At 43.2% G+C, this 18,438-nt stretch overlaps 1 protein-coding gene across 1 annotated transcript in view; it reads left to right on the plus strand.

Moving 5' to 3' along the window:
* The window catches only part of LOC311243407 (uncharacterized protein), a gene marked incomplete at both ends in the record, with an annotated part of 77,765 nt that overhangs the window by 37,339 nt on the left and 21,988 nt on the right, over positions 1–18,438 (plus strand). Inside the window, 2 exon segments of the mRNA XM_084332633.1 lie at positions 11,331–11,394; positions 11,397–11,472. Coding sequence (XP_084188759.1) covers positions 11,331–11,394; positions 11,397–11,472 — 140 coding nt within the window.

Raw genomic sequence — 18,438 nt, forward strand, 5'->3', positions numbered from 1 at the left:
ACTGTCATTTACAGTATGTTCACAGTATTTACAGTATTTTCACAGTATATTCAGTATTGTCAAAGTATTTACAGTATTTAATAGTATATTCAGCATGTTCATAGCATTTACATTATTCTCACACTATACCCGGTATTTTCATAGTATTTACAGTATTTCCAGAGAGTAGTAGACATTTGGCCCAGTCGACCAATAGCAGATATTTACAGTACATATTTACAGTACATACATTATGTATATTATGGTAAATGTGTGAAAACAGTGATTTGACATATTTCCCAGAATATATGAAGAGTTCATGTGCAAAAGCCTATATCTCCGTCATTTTCACATTGGGTACATTCCAGGTAATCTCAATCAAACTGCAGATGGGTTGTTTTGATCAAGTAAAAATAACTTAACAAAATACAGGTAACTATAAATAAATCTAACTTTATTGAAATGTCCATTTAACCGATTATTTTGCAACCCGATTTCATGCCACATTTTCACTACATTACCTCACTCATATTTTGTCAACATAAGATAAGATATTCAGGCATCATAGCAGCATGGGGGAGGGGGAGGGGAAGTAAAGGTACATGGTAATAGCAGAAGACATGATTACAGGTAATACAATTATAGTACATAGCGGTACCTCCGGCTTGGTCAGTCGTCCCTACTAACACAATAACACAGTGTTAGCGGGTGGGAAGCTGGTGGGGTGTGTGTCCTGGTCGTTGCAAAACTGCGACTCCTACTGGTCGGTCGGGGCGCCTGTTCAGCAGGGAGGGGATCTGAGGGAAATAGCGGGAACCTCCGCACGCGTTACGTTCCCCCAGTGAAACTCCTCGCTGGCAGGTGAAAATAAACGGCTGGCGACTCCACATGTATCGGAGGAGGCATGTGATAGTCTACACCCTCCCCAGGGTTACCCTAACCCTAACCCTAACCTGTTCATTTCTGCGACTAGGGTGTAAGGTGTGACACATTTATGCAGTGCGCTTAATAGTGATAGTGATTAAAACATGGATTATTGGAATGTGAGTCAAAGATGTGAGACTGAGCTACTTTCCTGGAATATACTGTACATAAAATATAGACAACGCTATCCACACACGACAAGGGTGACTGGAGGGTTAAATAATAATAATAATAATAATAATAATAATAATAATAATAATAATAATAATAATAATAATAATAATAATAATAAAATAAACATCATCTTGTATGCAAGACTCTTCAGAAACCAAACCGTGCATCTTTTGGGGAAAGACCGAACAGACAGACCATTGGATGTCACCTGGTTTCAACCAGAGACTGTCCTTAGAGACTTCTGACACCAAACCGCCTGCACATCCCAAAATGTGTGTGTGTGTTTGTATTTAGGTGAAAGTTGATGCTGGGAGATGCATCTGATCTAATCTGGGGTCAGGACAAAGCAGTCTGTCAACATTTGTTGTGAGATGTGACCTGAAAAGAAATTCCTTTTGACCTGTATATCTTAAACACACACACGCACGCACGCACGCACGCACGCGCACACACACACACACACACACACACACACACACACACACACACACACACACACACACACACACACACACACACACACACACACACACACACACACACACACACACACACCTTATACTAACCTTGTGCCCTAGTAATGGTATGCAAACATTGAATAATATGCAAAGTAATAGCCCGGTAACCTACATTAGTTACTGATAATGGCCTTACCCTCCCTTAACTGAGAATCCCCCTGTTTCACACCCTGTCCATTCTACTGTAAAAGGACAGGTATGTGACTAATGAACTTGACACAGAGGAATTATCCTTTTGGGAGGAGGCAAGGCCATTTATAGTTTTCAGAGTGTTTACAGTATTTTCACAGTATATTCCATATTCCCACTGTATATCAAGCTAAGCTAACACTAGCCCCAGATACAGAACAAACTACCAAGCCAACACAGGTCCCAGATACAGAACAAACTACCAAGCCAACACAGGTCCCAGGTACAGAACAAACTACCAAGCTAACACAGGCACCAGATACATGGGAAAACTGCCAAAATATACCAGATAACAGTAACAAAAATAACTATTGGAATGAGCGTGGAGCAAGACCGAAAACAAATACCCTCCCCAACAAGACAGCACTGAGGAGTTGTACCAGACGCTCAAACAGCTCAAACCCTGTGCCACCACCAGGGCCACCGCTAGGGGCGTGCGAGACGTGCGGTCGCACTGGGCCTCGCGAGAAAGGGGGCCCCAAAAAAATATATATATATCGATTTTTTTTTTTTTTTTTATAAAAATTCAAATAAATAGAATGTTAACAATCACTTTCCATCACAGACCTAAAATCTAGTTTTGCTTACATGCTTATATATTTCACATTAGACACGTTTGTAGAATAGTGTAGACACGTGAATGTGTCTGACTTGTTCCGGGCTCTGCGGCTCTGCAGATATATGCTATTGGTTTCAATGACCCATTTACTTTTGTGCCCGGCAAAGCATTGTGGGAGGATTAACACTAGGGGGAGCTGGTTGGCGTCGGTCTGGTAGTCGGTAGAGAGATGTGAAGAAGACCGGTATTATCCACGAGGGGAGGGGGTACAGGTACGGGGTCTATTTGGCGCTATCCACGGGAGCGAGTGGACGTCTTGGCCAAGAGCATCCTACTTTTGAAAACGTGAAATACCAATGTGCAGCATCGGAGCAGAAGAAATAACGCCGCATGCCGTAAGCTTATCAATACCAAGTATAGTGATTAGGTTACGCCAAGACGAAGACGACATTCGGCAGATGGACTGAAGATGAAAGTTAAAGTGTTGCGCGTTAGAACGTTCAGTCGGGCTAGCCATGTCAGCTAGTAGCTTAGCTAAAGGCAGGGACAGCTAACTAGCGTCAGCTACGTTATCGAGTGCTAACGTGTGGCAGATAAACTAGGAACAGACTCCCAAGTTCATCCAAACGGGGGGGGACAATATCATGGGACTGGTGAACTTCTTCATCTCCACGGTAGGAAAATGCGTCAACGTCATCTCCTTCCTCTTGGACCACAACTTTGCCATCGACTCTGCGTTAGGGTGAGTTTTTCATGCCATCTGTTCTGTTCCCGTTGTGGATCTCTCTCTCTCTCTCTCTCTCTCTCTCTCTCTCTCTCTCTCTCTCTCTCTCTCTCTCTCTCTCTCTCTCTCTCTCGCTCTCTCGCGCGCGCTCTCTCGCGCTCTCTCTCTCGCTCTCTCTCTCTCTCGCTCTCTCTCTCGCTCTCTGTCTCACTCTCTCGCGCTCTCACTCTCTCGCGCTCTCTCTCACGCTCTCTCTCGCTCGCTCTCTCTCTCACGCGCGCTCTCTCTCTCTCTCGCTATCTCTCTCTCTCTCTCTCTCTCTCTCTCTCTCTGCTCCGGTATCAATATTGAATGTGCAGTAATGCTATGCACTGTTCTGCTGCCTGGACATTACTGCTCAACATGATCACTCCGGCTTTACAAGTTGCTCTCTGGGAACATTTCACACTGTGCTCGTGCAGTTTGTGACGTGTGTACCAAGCTTATAGAGTTCGATTCAAATAAGGCAAAACTGCAAATCTGCATGTCGTGCTTGAAAGATTAACCTGGCTTTAAGCTTGTATATCAGGTTCCAGGGGTGTTTTATGCATCTTCCCTGTTACTGCCAGGTGTACGACTTTTCACTTCAGCTTACATCTGTTGCATTGCCACTAATTTAAACCACACTTTACAATTTCCTGTCATTGCAAAATCCACTTTGTGTGTGTGTGTGTGTGTGTGTGTATGTGTGTGTGTTCTCCCACCATTCGTCCCTCCCTCCCCCTGCTAATGGCAGAGTGGTTTAATGTTGTTAAGTAAACCCTCTGATTGCATTGTGCTGTAATGGTATTCAATGATGTGAAGGACAGAGCACTAATGTGTTGCAGGGAGAGCAACAGCACGGGTACGTCCCCGCTTTCCTCTTCCTGCCCCTCTTCTCCTCCCTCTCCTCCTGCTCTCCTCCCTCTCCTCCTGCTCTCCTCCCACCCCCCTGCTCTTCTCCTGCTCTTTTTCTCTAATTGCCGACCCCTGATGTAGGCTATGGTTATTGCAGAAAGTTTATCTTGGGCGTGGGGGTAGGGCAACTGTTTTAAGCACCCACTGGCAGAAACATAAATCTGTGCTTATGGAGATGACAACCTGATTTAATATTTTTAGGAAATTAAAAAAAAAAAATAAAAAGGTTGTATTAATAAATTAATAAAAATATTTCGTGCAGGGCCTCGCGCATTTAAATCTCGCACATGGCCTCGCATTTCTCCCAGACGGCACTGGCCACCACACGCCCAGGTACTGCCCACCTTGATGTTTTTAGCCAACAGATCTGGAGAAATTCTTTACACCTCCAATCTGGATTACGCCATCCACCACCCAACTGTGATGCCAAAGGAATTGGCACCATCCCCCACGACACCAGACAATGACCTACAGCAGGCCTTACATGACATCAGACAATGACCTACAGCAGGCCTTACATCCCCCACGACATCAGACAATGACCTACAGCAGGCCTTACATCCCCCACGACACCAGACAATGACCTACAGCAGGCCTTACATCCCCCACGACACCAGACAATGACCTACAGCAGGCCTTACATCCCCCACGACACCAGACAATGACCTACAGCAGGCCTTACATCCCCCACGACACCAGACAATGACCTACAGCAGGCCTTACATCCCATGGCAACATTCTGAAAACTCCAGCAAGCCCCGGAAAATTCCAATATCAGAACTGCTACAATGGACTACGACAACATTGCAATGGATTTGCAACCCACAAATCCTCCTCTCCTCTCCCCACTCATCCTCCTCCAGCCCCTCCTCCTCCCCCCACTCATCCTCCTCTCCTCTCCTCTCCCCACTCGTCCTCCTCCAGCTCATCCTCCTCTCCCCACTCGTCCTCCTCCAGCCCCTCCTCCTCTCCCCACTCGTCCTCCTCTCCTCTCCCCACTCGTCCTCCTCCAGCTCATCCTCCTCTCCCCACTCGTCCTGCTATCCTCTCCCCACTCGTCCTCCTCCAGCCCCTCGTCCTCTCCCCACTCGTCCTCCTCCAGCCCCTCGTCCTCCTCCAGCCCCTCCTCCTCTCCCCACTCGTCCTCCTCCAGCCCCTCCTCCTCTCCCCACTCGTCCTCCTCCAGCCCCTCCTCCTCTCCCCACTCGTCCTCCTCCAGCCCCTCCTCCTCTCCCCACTCGTCCTCCTCCAGCCCCTCCTCCTCTCCCCACTCGTCCTCCTCCAGCCCCTCCTCCTCTCCCCTTTACGCACCAGATGAACAGACTGGGGGATGTTGGTGCCAAACTTCAGCCAGACTCTCTCACCAGACGCTAGCCCCCAGCGCCCCCTGGGAGAGCAGGAGAGTACTGCTCTTTAAACTGCATGGTTGAACATCTCAACAACAACTAATCATTTACACTGGATGCTGTCACTCCATTGAAGGTCAAATAGAAGTCAAATGACAAAACAATAGCAGTGTTAAACAATAGCAGTGTTAGTCTAAGATAATCTGTCGAGCTGCTGAATGAAAATGGAGAAAAACTAAGCTCCCAGTGATATATATAAAGAAGCCATGACTATAACAAAGAAATTATGAGTGTCAAGAAAGGACTATTTTCTAAGAGAATGCTGGAAACTCTAGAAACTCTCCGCTATTGACCAGCTACTCAACACTGCTAGGCTAGCTTGCAGCCGGATAGCTTTGTACTGAACACACAGAGAGGAAATTGATTGATTCTTTACGTGACGTCAATGTGAACCCCTATTGGGTGATTAATTATGCTTCTGAACTCCATTGTTGTGTATAGTGTTTACAAAAGACTTGCATCAGACTTGCTTTCCTCAAGATAAAATTCAGGCTGCAGTGCTATTGTAGCTATTGTACTAAACTAAACTAAATTAAACTAAACTAAATTAAACTAAACTAAACTAACTAAACTAACTAAACTAAACTAAACTAATACTGCTCTTGTTTCCAGAGGCATGTACACACTCTCATGTACAGCAATATGTGTTCTGTTCTAGATATTCCGTTCTACATATAGTTCTGTTCTACATATAATTCTGTTCTACATATAGTTCCGTTCTACATATAGTTCTGTTTTACATATAGTCCTGTTCTACATATAGTCCTGTTCAAGTTTCAAGTTTCAAGTTTCTTTAATAGTTGTCATACAGAAGTACAGAATACTTTCATACAAAATGCTTCTTACTGTTACGCTCCAGAGACTGTGCTAGACAAGATAGTATCAAATAACATAGTATAGCATGTAATTTAGAAGAAGAAAATGAGGTCACAGTGTTCGGTATAGACATATGTACAATGTTCTGAGTTACCATATAATATACAATACTATGCAGTGTACTAATGTACAGTACTATATAGTGCAAAGCAGAAATGGGATGAGGTACAATTTAGGTACAATTTACAGTAAGGTGTACGAGTTGTAGTGCAATCCTTCATCAATAAATATAAAGTGTGGGGAGTGGGTGCTACAGGGTGTTTGTTTAAAGTGGGTGTGTGCTATAAAGTGTGTGGAGTGGGTGCTACAGTGTGTTTGTTTAAAGTGAGTGTGTGCGTGTGGATGTGTGTGCTATGTGCGTTTGGTGGTTGTTGTTGTGTAGTGTTCATTGTTCGTTTAGCAGCCTGATGGCCTGGGAATAGAAGCTTCTTCTGAGTCTTTCTGTGCTCGCCTTGAGACTCCGGTATCGCTTGCCTGACCGCAGCAGTTCAAAGAGGCAGTTGTTCGGGTGACTGGAGTCTTTAATGATTCTCTTAGCCTTGCCCTTGCAACGCTTGTTGTAAATGTTCTGGAGGGTGGGGAGCCCCCCTCCAATTGTGCGTTCGGCTGAACGTGTCACTCTTTGTAGTCTGCTTCGGTCTTGTGCAGTGCTATTCCCAAACCAGGAGGTGATGTTGCCGGTCAAGATGCTCTCTATTGTACATGAGTAGAAGTTCTTAAGGATCTTCTGACTGACTTGGAACTTCCTTAGGCGCCTGAGGAAGTAGAGGCGTTGTCGTGCCTTCTTCACAACACTGTCAATGTGTGTGGTCCATGTCAAGTCCTCGGATATGTAGGCTCCGAGGTACTTAAAGCTGTTGACTCTCTCAACCGGTGCCCCGTCGATGCTGAGGGGGCTGTAGTCCTTGACCCCCGACCTCCTGAAGTCCACAATCAGCAGGCATATAGTTCTACATATAGTTCTGTTCTACATATAGTCCTGTTCTACATATAGTTCTGTTCTACATATAGTTCTGTTCTACATATAGTTCTGTTCTACATATAGTTCTGTTCTACATATAGTCCTGTTCTACATATAGTTCTGTTCTACATATAGTTCTGTTCTACATACAGTTCTGTTCTACATATAGTCCTGTTCTACATATAGTTCTGTTCTACATATAGTCCTGTTCTACATATAGTCCTGTTCTACATATAGTCCTGTTCTACATATATTTCTGTTCTACATATAGTTCTGTTCTACATACAGTCCTGTTCTACATATAGTCCTGTTCTACATATAGTTCTGTTCTACATATAGTTCTGTTCTACATACAGTTCTGTTCTACATATAGTTCTGTTCTACATATAGTTCTGTTCTACATATAGTTCTGTTCTACATATAGTTCTGTTCTACATATATTTCTGTTCTACATATAGTTTTGTTCTACATATAGTTCTGTTCTACATATAGTTCTGTTCTACATATAGTCCTGTTCTACATATAGTTCTGTTCTACATATAGTTCTGTTCTACATATAGTTCTGTTCTACATACAGTTCTGTTCTACATATAGTCCTGTTCTACATATAGTTCTGTTCTACATATAGTCCTGTTCTACATATAGTCCTGTTCTACATATAGTCCTGTTCTACATATAGTTCTGTTCTACATATAGTTCTGTTCTATATACAGTCCTGTTCTACATACAGTCCTGTTCTACATATAGTTCTGTTCTACATATAGTTCTGTTCTACATACAGTTCTGTTCTACATACAGTTCTGTTCTACATATAGTTCTGTTCTACATATAGTTCTGTTCTACATATAGTTCTGTTCTACATATAGTTATGTTCTACATATATTTCTGTTCTACATATAGTTCTGTTCTACATATAGTTCTGTTCTACATATAGTTCTGTTTTGTTCTACATATAGTTCTGTTCTACATATAGTTCTGTTCTACATATATTTCTGTTCTACATATAGTCGGGGGGTGGTCCCCACCTCCCTAAAACAAGCCAGAGTCACGCCCCTCATAAAAAAAACATCCCTGAACCCTACCGTCATAGGCAACTACCGTCCTGTCTCTCTTCTCTCCTTCCTTTCTAAAACACTTGAACGTGCTGTATCCAACCAACTTACTGCTTATCTCTTACAGAATGACCTCCTAGACCCTAATCAGTCAGGCTTCAGGACTGGTCACTCCACAGAGACAGCCCTCATTGCGGTCACAGAGGCACTTCACTTAGCAAAAGCGAAAGGCCTCTCCTCTGTCCTGATTCTCCTAGATCTATCTGCAGCCTTCGACACAGTCAACCACCAGATCCTCCTCGCGGCCCTTGCAGGAATGGGAGTGGCTGGCTCTGCGCTGACATGGTTGTCATCATACCTCAATGACCGCTCCTACCAAGTGTCATGGAGAGGGACCCTGTCGGCCACCCGCCCCCTGCGGACGGGTGTCCCCCAGGGCTCGGTTTTAGGACCCCTTCTCTTCTCCCTCTACACTAAATCACTGGGTAACATTATCACGTCTCATGGCTTCTCCTACCACTGTTATGCCGACGATACTCAACTCTTCCTCTCCTTCCCTCCCTCAGATATCCACGTCTCTGAGCGGATCTCGGCCTGTCTGTCCGACATCTCCGCCTGGATGACGACCAACCACCTCAAACTGAACCTAAGCTAAACAGAATTGCTCCACCTGCCGGCCAAATCCTCCCCCCTGACCGACCTTTCCATCACAGTCGAGAATGCAGCTGTGACCGCGTCCCCGACCGCCAAGAACCTTGGTGTTGTCCTCGACGACCAGTTGAACTTCTCTGCTCACATCGCAGCGACAACCAGAACCTGCCGATTCCTCCTGAGCAACGTCAGAAGGATACGCCCCTTCCTGACAAAAGAAGCCACCCAACTCCTCGTCCAATCAACAGTCATCTCCCGCCTCGACTACTGCAACGCACTGCTCGCTGGCCTCCCGGCCACTGCCACTAAGCCTCTTCAACTCATTCAGAACGCAGCGGCCCGCCTGATCTCAAACCTACCGAAGTCGGCCCATGTCACCCCACTTCTTAGGGACCTGCACTGGCTCCCCATTGCTGCACGAATCCGCTTCAAGGCCCTTGACCTAGCATACCGTGCGGCAAAGGGAACTGCTCCCGCCTACCTCCGGTCAATGGTCTCTAACTACACACCCTCAAGACCCCTACGCTCTGCATCTTCTGGCCGCCTCAGACCTACTCCTATCCAAGCTCCGGGAGGGTCATCAAAGAGAAGTCGCCTATTCTCAGTCCTTGCCCCACAATGGTGGAATGAACTACCCACCCCAGTTAGGACAGCCGAAACACGTCCAATCTTTCGCCGTCGACTAAAGACTCACTTCTTCAACCATTATCTGAATTAAAAAAAAAAAAAAAAAAAAAATCTAACCCTAACTAACCATACTGTCATGCACTTGTCCTAATAAACTAACCTACACTGTAGCACTCAACACTTTGATGAACATTGTTACTCAGCTGATAGAGTTGTGCTCTTCCTGATGGCTTGTCGTACAGAACTTGTAAGTCGCTTTGGATAAAAGCGTCAGCTAAATGACTAAATGTAAATGTAAATGTACATATAGTCCTGTTCTACATATAGTTCTGTTCTACATATAGTTCTGTTCTACATATAGTCCTGTTCTACATATAGTCCTGTTCTACATATAGTCCTGTTCTACATATAGTTCTGTTCTACATATAGTCCTGTTCTAGATATAGTCCTGTTCTACATATAGTCCTGTTCTACATATAGTCCTGTTCTACATATAGTCCTGTTCTACATATAGTTCTGTTCTACATATAGTCATGTTCTACATATAGTCCTGTTCTACATATAGTCCTGTTCTACATATAGTTCTGTTCTACATATAGTCCTGTTCTACATATAGTCCTGTTCTACATATAGTCCTGTTCTACATATAGTTCTGTTCTACATATAGTTCTGTTCTACATATAGTTCTGTTCTACATATAGTCCTGTTCTACATATAGTCCTGTTCTACATATAGTCCTGTTCTACATATAGTTCTGTTCTAGATATAGTCCTGTTCTACATATAGTTCTGTTCTACATATAGTTATGTTCTACATCTAGTTCTGTTCTACATATAGTCCTGTTCTACATATAGTTCTGTTCTACATATAGTTATGTTCTACATATAGTTCTGTTCTACATATAGTCCTGTTCTACATATAGTTCTGTTCTACATATAGTCCTGTTCTACATATAGTTCTGTTCTATATATAGTTCTGTTCTACATATAGTCCTGTTCTACATATAGTTCTGTTCTACATATAGTTCTGTTCTACATATAGTTCTGTTCTACATATAGTTCTGTTCTACATATAGTCCTGTTCTACATATAGTCCTGTTCTACATATAGTTCTGTTCTACATATAGTTCTGTTCTACATATAGTTCTGTTCTACATACAGTTCTACATATAGTTCTGTTCTACATACAGTTCTGTTCTACCTAACATCATAGTGAAATAGGACTATTCAGCCAAGGTCAGTCAGATTTTGATTGAGTTTTCAACTATAAATACATAACATTTCAGAGTTTCAGAGTTAGATTGTTGTGATGGTTGAGAATTTAATGACATTGAGACCTGTTTCTTTTGTTCCATTCTTCCCTCCTTCTACCACCACCTCCTCTCCCCCTCCATCTCTCTCGTCTCTCTCTCCCCCTCCATCTCTCTTTCTCCCTCCATATCTCTCTCTATTTCTCTCTTCAATCGCTCTCTCTCCATCCATCTCTCTCTCATCTCTCTCTCCATCTCTCTCTTCCTCCATCTCTCTCTCCCTCCATCTCTCTCCATCTCTCTCTCCATCTCTCCATCTCTCCCCCTCTCTCTCCATCTCTCTGCCCCTCTTCTCTATCTCTCTCCCTTTCTCCCTCTCCCTCCATCTCTCCCCCTCTCTCTCTCCATCTCTCTGCCCCTCTTCTCTATCTCTCTCCCTTTCTCCCTCTCCCTCCATCTCTCCGTCTCTCTCTGTCTCTCTGCCCCCCCCCCCCCCTCTCTCCAGGTTGTGGTGTATGGAGATGGAATCAGTACACCTCTATCTCTTAGAGACTGGGGGCTGGTTGACTATGGCAGCAGGGCGTGGATTATACTACCCCGCACTGTATAGCTGAGACCTATCAACAGCTGCTTCAAAGGGTCAAAGAGTGAGTGAAGAGTCATCACAGCAGACATATCATCACAGCAGCCATATCATCACAGCAGACATATCATCACAGCAGACATATCACCACAGCAGACATATCACCACAGCAGACATATCACCACAGCAGACAGTTAATCACAGCAGACAGTTAATCACAGCAGACATATCATCACAGCAGACATATCATCACAGCAGACATATCATCACAGCAGACATATCATCACAGCAGACATATCATCACAGCAGACAGTTAATCACAGCAGACAGTTAATCACAACAGACATATCATCTCAACAGACATATCATCACAGCAGACAGTTAATCACAGCAGATATATCATCACAGCAGACATATCATCACAGCAGATATATCATCACAGCAGACATATCATCACAGCAGATATATCATCACAGCAGACAGTTAATCACAGCAGATATATCATCTCAACAGACATATCATCACAGCAGACATATCATCACAGCAGACAGTTAATCACAGCAGATATATCATCTCAACAGACATTTCATCACAGCAGACATATAATCACAGCAGACATATCATCACAGCAGACATATCATCACAGCAGACATATCATCACAGCAGACATATCATCACAGCAGACATATCATCACATCATCACAGCAGACATATCATCACAGCAGACATATCATCACAACAGACATATCATCACAGCAGACATATCATCACAGCAGACATATCATCACAGCAGACATATCATCACAGCAGACATATCATCACAGCAGACAGTTCATCACAGCAGACATATCATCACAGCAGACAGTTAATCACAACAGACATATCATCTCAACAGACATATCATCACAGCAGACATATCATCACAGCAGACATATCATCACAACATACATATCATCTCAACAGACATATCATCACAGCAGATATATCATCACAGCAGACATATCATCACAACAGACATATCATCACAGCAGACATATCATCACAGCAGACATATCATCACAGCAGACATATCATCACAGCAGACATATCATCACAACAGACATATCATCACAGCAGACATATCATCACAGCAGACATATCATCACAGCAGACATATCATCACAGCAGACATATCATCACAGCAGACATATCATCACAGCAGACAGTTCATCACAGCAGACATATCATCACAGCAGACATATCATCACAGCAGACATATCATCACAACAGACATATCATCACAGCAGACATATCATCACAGCAGACATATCATCACAGCAGACATATCATCACAGCAGACATATCATCACAGCAGACAGTTCATCACAGCAGACATATCATCTCAACAGACATATCATCACAGCAGACATATCATCACAGCAGACATATCATCACAACATACATATCATCTCAACAGATATATCATCACAGCAGATATATCATCACAGCAGATATATCATCACAGCAGACAGTTAATCACAGCAGATATATCATCACAGCAGACATATCATCACAGCAGACAGTTAATCACAACAGACATATCATCTCAACAGACATATCATCACAGCAGACATATCATCACAGCAGACATATCATCACAACAGACATATCATCTCAACAGACATATCATCACAGCAGATATATCATCACAGCAGATATATCATCACAGCAGACAGTTAATCACAGCAGATATATCATCACAGCAGATATATCATCTCAACAGACATATCATCACAGCAGACATATCATCACAGCAGACATATCATCACAGCAACCACTGACCCCTCCCTCCCTGATGAGCTCAATAACTGTTATGCTCGCTGTGACAACCAGGAGGCGCCCACCAAGGCTTCCTCCTTGCCAACCTCCAACCCCTCCCTCTCTCCCCCACTGACGTGTGTCCCGCACTGAGCAGGACTAATGCGCGTAAAGGCAGCTGGCCCCGATGGCATCCCCGGCCGTGTGCTCAGGAGCTGCGCTGAGCAACTGACGAGGTCTCAACTGACATCTTCAACCTGTCGCTATAGGCCAGGCAGTTGTCCCCATAGATATCTATAGAACACTAGATAGCTTGCCCGCGCTGCCGGCCAATGGAGAGCGACATCACTGAACCGCCGCCATCTTGGGGCAGTCAGCCTTGAGTGAGAGTGAGTGAGCTGCACAGACAAAAATACTCATAACTCGCTGAAATATTGACGGATTTACAAGCATTATTAACGTGGCTATGAATCCGTCAATATTTCAGCGAGTTATGAGTATTTTTGTCTGTGCAGCTCACTCACTCTCACTCAATTGGTTTTGATAGTTTATCAGTGAGCTGGACACAAAGTCAACCAACGAACGCGATTCTTGTACCGGATCTCCTCTCTGGTAAACAAGAATACCCTGAAGACTCTAGCAGGAGCACTCATTCAAGGGTACTACGACTATGCTTGCACCTCATGGTACCAAAGCACCTCAAAGGCACTAAAAAACAAATTACAAACATCTCAAAACAAGCTAGTCAGACTACTACTTGACCTGACTCCTAGAACCCACCTCACCCCTGCCCACTTTGACAACCTAGGATGGCTTAGAGTAGACGACAGAGTACAGCAACTTGCAATGGGCCTGGTCTACAAGATACACTACGCGACCAAGGTACCCATGTACATGTCAAAATACTTCCCAAAGGTCAGTGAATACCACGATCACAACACCAGAGGGAGCTCCACAAATCATGTAAAACCCAGATTCGGCTCAAACAAGGGACTAAACACGTTTCGCAATTATGCCACATCAATGTGGAACGCCCTACCCAAAGCTGTAAAGGAATGTGAATCACTACCCACTTTCAAAAACACTCTCAAAAAACACCTACGTGAGACTGCAATTCGAAACTACTATCTCCTAGCTTCCATTTGATGTTGAACAGGAACGCTTGTTGCGTGAGACATTTCTGTCAGCAGAAGTCTCCACGTGATGCAGTCAAAGTAGTTTGCTAACATCATTCTAGCTAGCATTTGACGTATATAGAGAAATACATGACCACATGGACTGAGTTTGGTCTGGGCTAAGAGACTGTTTATTTATGCGCATGCTCTTTTATATCAAACACCTTGTCTGTTGTACCGTACGCATGCACACTGTGATGTCATACAGGAGCAGACACATGACTTTGTCCGCCAATTCAATATGCTCAACAATGCTAATGTACAGTAGTATCGCTGTGGTTTTGGGTCATGTCGTTTTTTTTACTTTGTCTCCAGGTGATTCTGTGCACTGACGGTAGAGCCAACATCGGATTGGGCGAGATGGAGCCAAGTCCCTCCTCTTCCTGCTCTTCTTCACCTTCTCCATATTTCTATAAACAACTAGCTCTCCAGGCTGCAAACAGTGGGTGAGGAGTGAGGACACACACAGGCACACATGCACACAATTAGAGGAAGATGAAGATTATACTTTATTGTCAATTGAATTTACACAAGACAATAGACATCTCTCTCTCTCTCTCTCTCCCTCTCTGTCCATCTCTCTCACTCTTAATTTCTCTCGCTCTCTCTCTCTCGCTTTCTCTCTCTCACTCACTCTTCATCTCTCTCTCTCTCTCTCTCTCTCTCTCTCTCTCTCTCACACACTCCCTCTCACTCTTCATCTCTATCTCACTCTTCATCTCTATCTCTATCACTCTTCATCTCTCTCTCTCCATCTCCCTCTCTGTCCACCTCTTTCACTCTCCATCTCTCTCACTCTCACTCTTCATCTCTCTCTCTCTCTCTCTCTCTCTCTCTCTCTCTCTCTCTCTCTCTCTCTCTCTCTCTCTCTCTCTCGCACTCTCACTCTTCATCCTTTGAAGAGACAGACTGCAGGCTAGCTGAGGTGGGGAGATTGGCTGATACAACTGGAGGCAGGGTAAGAGAGAGAGACACACACACACACACACACACACACACACACACACACACACACACACACACACACACACACACACACACACACACACACACACACACACACACACACACACACACACACACACACACACACACACACACACACACACACACACACACACACACACACTTTTGTAACAAGATATCACAATGTTAATAGTTTTTATTATTTTTTTCCACTTTTTCTCCCATTTTCTATATTTTCTCCCATCCCAATTTCGTATCATCCAATTCAACCCTCCCCTGTCACGAACGCTGTTTCTTGCCTCCCACAAGCCGGCTGCAATGTGGACTAAGTCATACATAGCACAAGTCCCCTCCGGTACTTGAGGTAACAGCAGTCGCATCTTTTCACCTGCGCAGCTTGATCTCTCAGTGGCGAGGAGTAATACGTGGGAGGCTCACGCTGCCCCCGACACTTCCTGATTCTACTGGGCAGGCGCACCAACCGACCTGTAGGAGTCGCTGTCCACAACGCCCGATCCCCACCCATCAGTTTCCCACCCCCTAATACGGCCAATGTGTATTAGTATGAACGACCAGCTAAACTGAAAGCAATGTGGAGCGCTGGGCTCGAACAGTCGAGCCCAGCGTTTCCGCATTTGTGGCGAGCGCCTTGCCCACTACGCCACGTAGCCCATCACAATGTTAATAGTTGTATCATACCAATACAACAATGTTCCATTGTTCCAGTTGGTTGTTTTAACAATTCACATACAAGAGATACCAGTTGCCATCACATCATGGCATTTAACCCTTTCAGGTGTGGCATCTCACATGTGAGATTAGAACGTTGAGAGCTGAACATTCTAATGATTGATAACACAACTGGCCACAGAGGCCTTTCACGGAATGCTTGGAATGGCCACCATGTTGGATGAGACAATGGTTGATATGTGCAAAACAACAGTTGTTATGTTGATGATGTATGAGAAATAGATCAACAAGAATGTAAGAAATTGGTGTTTTATTACTGAATTGGCAGTGGAACAGTAATAGCATGCTTTTCTAGTGTTCTACCTACTTTACCTGTTGACAGATGTTGGCTATGGGGCGACAATAACTTATCATGATGACAAGGTCCTCTCACTTCAGCCTTTAATCGGCGTAGTTTATTATCACATTGGTACACAGTACATGAGACCTTCTCTCTGTGGGAGGTAGGTGGGAAGAGACTGAGAGGGAGGGAACATTCCCTTAAATACCCTCTTACCTGGCGCCAGCGTCAATAGCTCCGCCTATAGCGCCCTCTTGTGGAAACAGTTAGACAGTTACATGCAATCGTATACATCACATAACTTTCCCAGATAGCAAAAAATTAGTGAATCAACGTTGAAATAGGGTTCAGCAGAAATATTGAATCTATGTTGAAGCCTGACATCTAAATTATATAGATCGTTGTCTATGACCCTAACGTTGAATCAACGTTAGGTGTCAACCATAGCTGATACTATATCAATGTTGATTCAACCATCATCTAAATGGTAATATACATGCACATTTTAGTTGATTTTATATTGAATCAATGTTAGACATCAATGTTTATTCAACCATAATCTAAATGGTAATCTACATGCACATTTTAGTTGATTTTATATTGAATCAATGTTAGACATCAATGTTTATTCAACCATAATCTAAATGGTACTCTACTTGTACATTTGTAACTTGTACATCTACTTGTAACTTGTAAAGTTAAGGAATCAATACTGATTAATGTACATTTTACATTAAAATATTGCTGCTGATATGTATACATCATAACATTACATGTTTTTTTCCTGCTGTTAAACACACTATTGTTAAATAAATAATAATACAATTCTTATATGACCATATTTCCAAAAATGTGTGAACAAAAATGACAACATGGCTTTTAAAATGAAAATTTATTTTCTTCTAGGGTATCAGAACTTCCAGTGACTAAAACTTTTTACAAAAAACAAATAACAGACCTTATAACAGGCTTTCATTAACAATATAGCCACTGCCAGAATAGTGACACACATATTGTGTGTGGTGAGCACACGCATTCATGCACAACAAAGACAAGATTGCAATCATTTTAACTATAAATTTATGAGCTCAAAGTATGAGCTCACTACTGACTGAAATGTCCAACAAAAAGCATCAATTGTCAAATAATATTGATCACATTAACTAGACTAGATGTTTGAGGAAATTAGAAAGGGAACAACAACTTAACCCTTGTGTCTGATCAGATTCGTATTTGTTTGATAACTTTGCAGTGATGAGCCAACATAATATGTGGCATAATCTTTTAATTATCTTGTATTTTTTTTTTTACTCTTCATAAATTGTTTATTCCACTTCAGCCCGATCATAACCACCACATATTATTTTTTTTGTCATATTTAACAACTCTTTTCAGAAAAGTGGGAGTATTTCATTACAAAAATAATATAAAAAATGGTTATGATCAGGGCTGAAGTTGAATAAAATATTTATGGAAAAGAAAGTGGGAAATTATTTCAACATAATCTTTTTATGGAGTTTTTCAATTTAGTCCCCTAATAAGAGTATAATACTTTAGTTTTCAGACACAAGGGTTAAATATAAACAATGGCATAGGATTTGAATTTAAACACAGTGGAGCTTAGATGATCTACAGTTGTCCACGACTTATCCTCCAAGGCATCTGCTATATAATAATCTTCAGATTTACTTAAGTGTTATTAGTAGGTTACAGCAGTAAGCATTAGTTTGCTCAGTCAATTATGGCCAATTCGTTTTATATTGTTTAATACAGTTAAATAAATAGATAAATGAAGCAATTTTTTTTGGATTACCCCCCCCCCCCCCCCCCCCCGTACCGAAAATAATACCGAACCGTGTCTTCAAAACCGAGGTACGTACCGAACCGTGGATTTTGTGTACCGTTACACCCCTAATGTTTCTATAACTCTCTCCCATATAACTCTCTCCCATACCCTTAACACCAACCGCTGAAGTGCCCTTGAGCAAGGCACTAAACCCCCAACTGCTCCAGTGGAGTTGCTCAGTGGCCAACAGTGTCAGACTGTGGTTGTACTGGGGCC

Source organism: Notolepis coatsorum (assembly GCF_963971535.1).
Source record: "Notolepis coatsorum genome assembly, chromosome: 1".
NCBI classification, from domain to species: Eukaryota; Metazoa; Chordata; class Actinopteri; order Aulopiformes; family Paralepididae; genus Notolepis; species Notolepis coatsorum.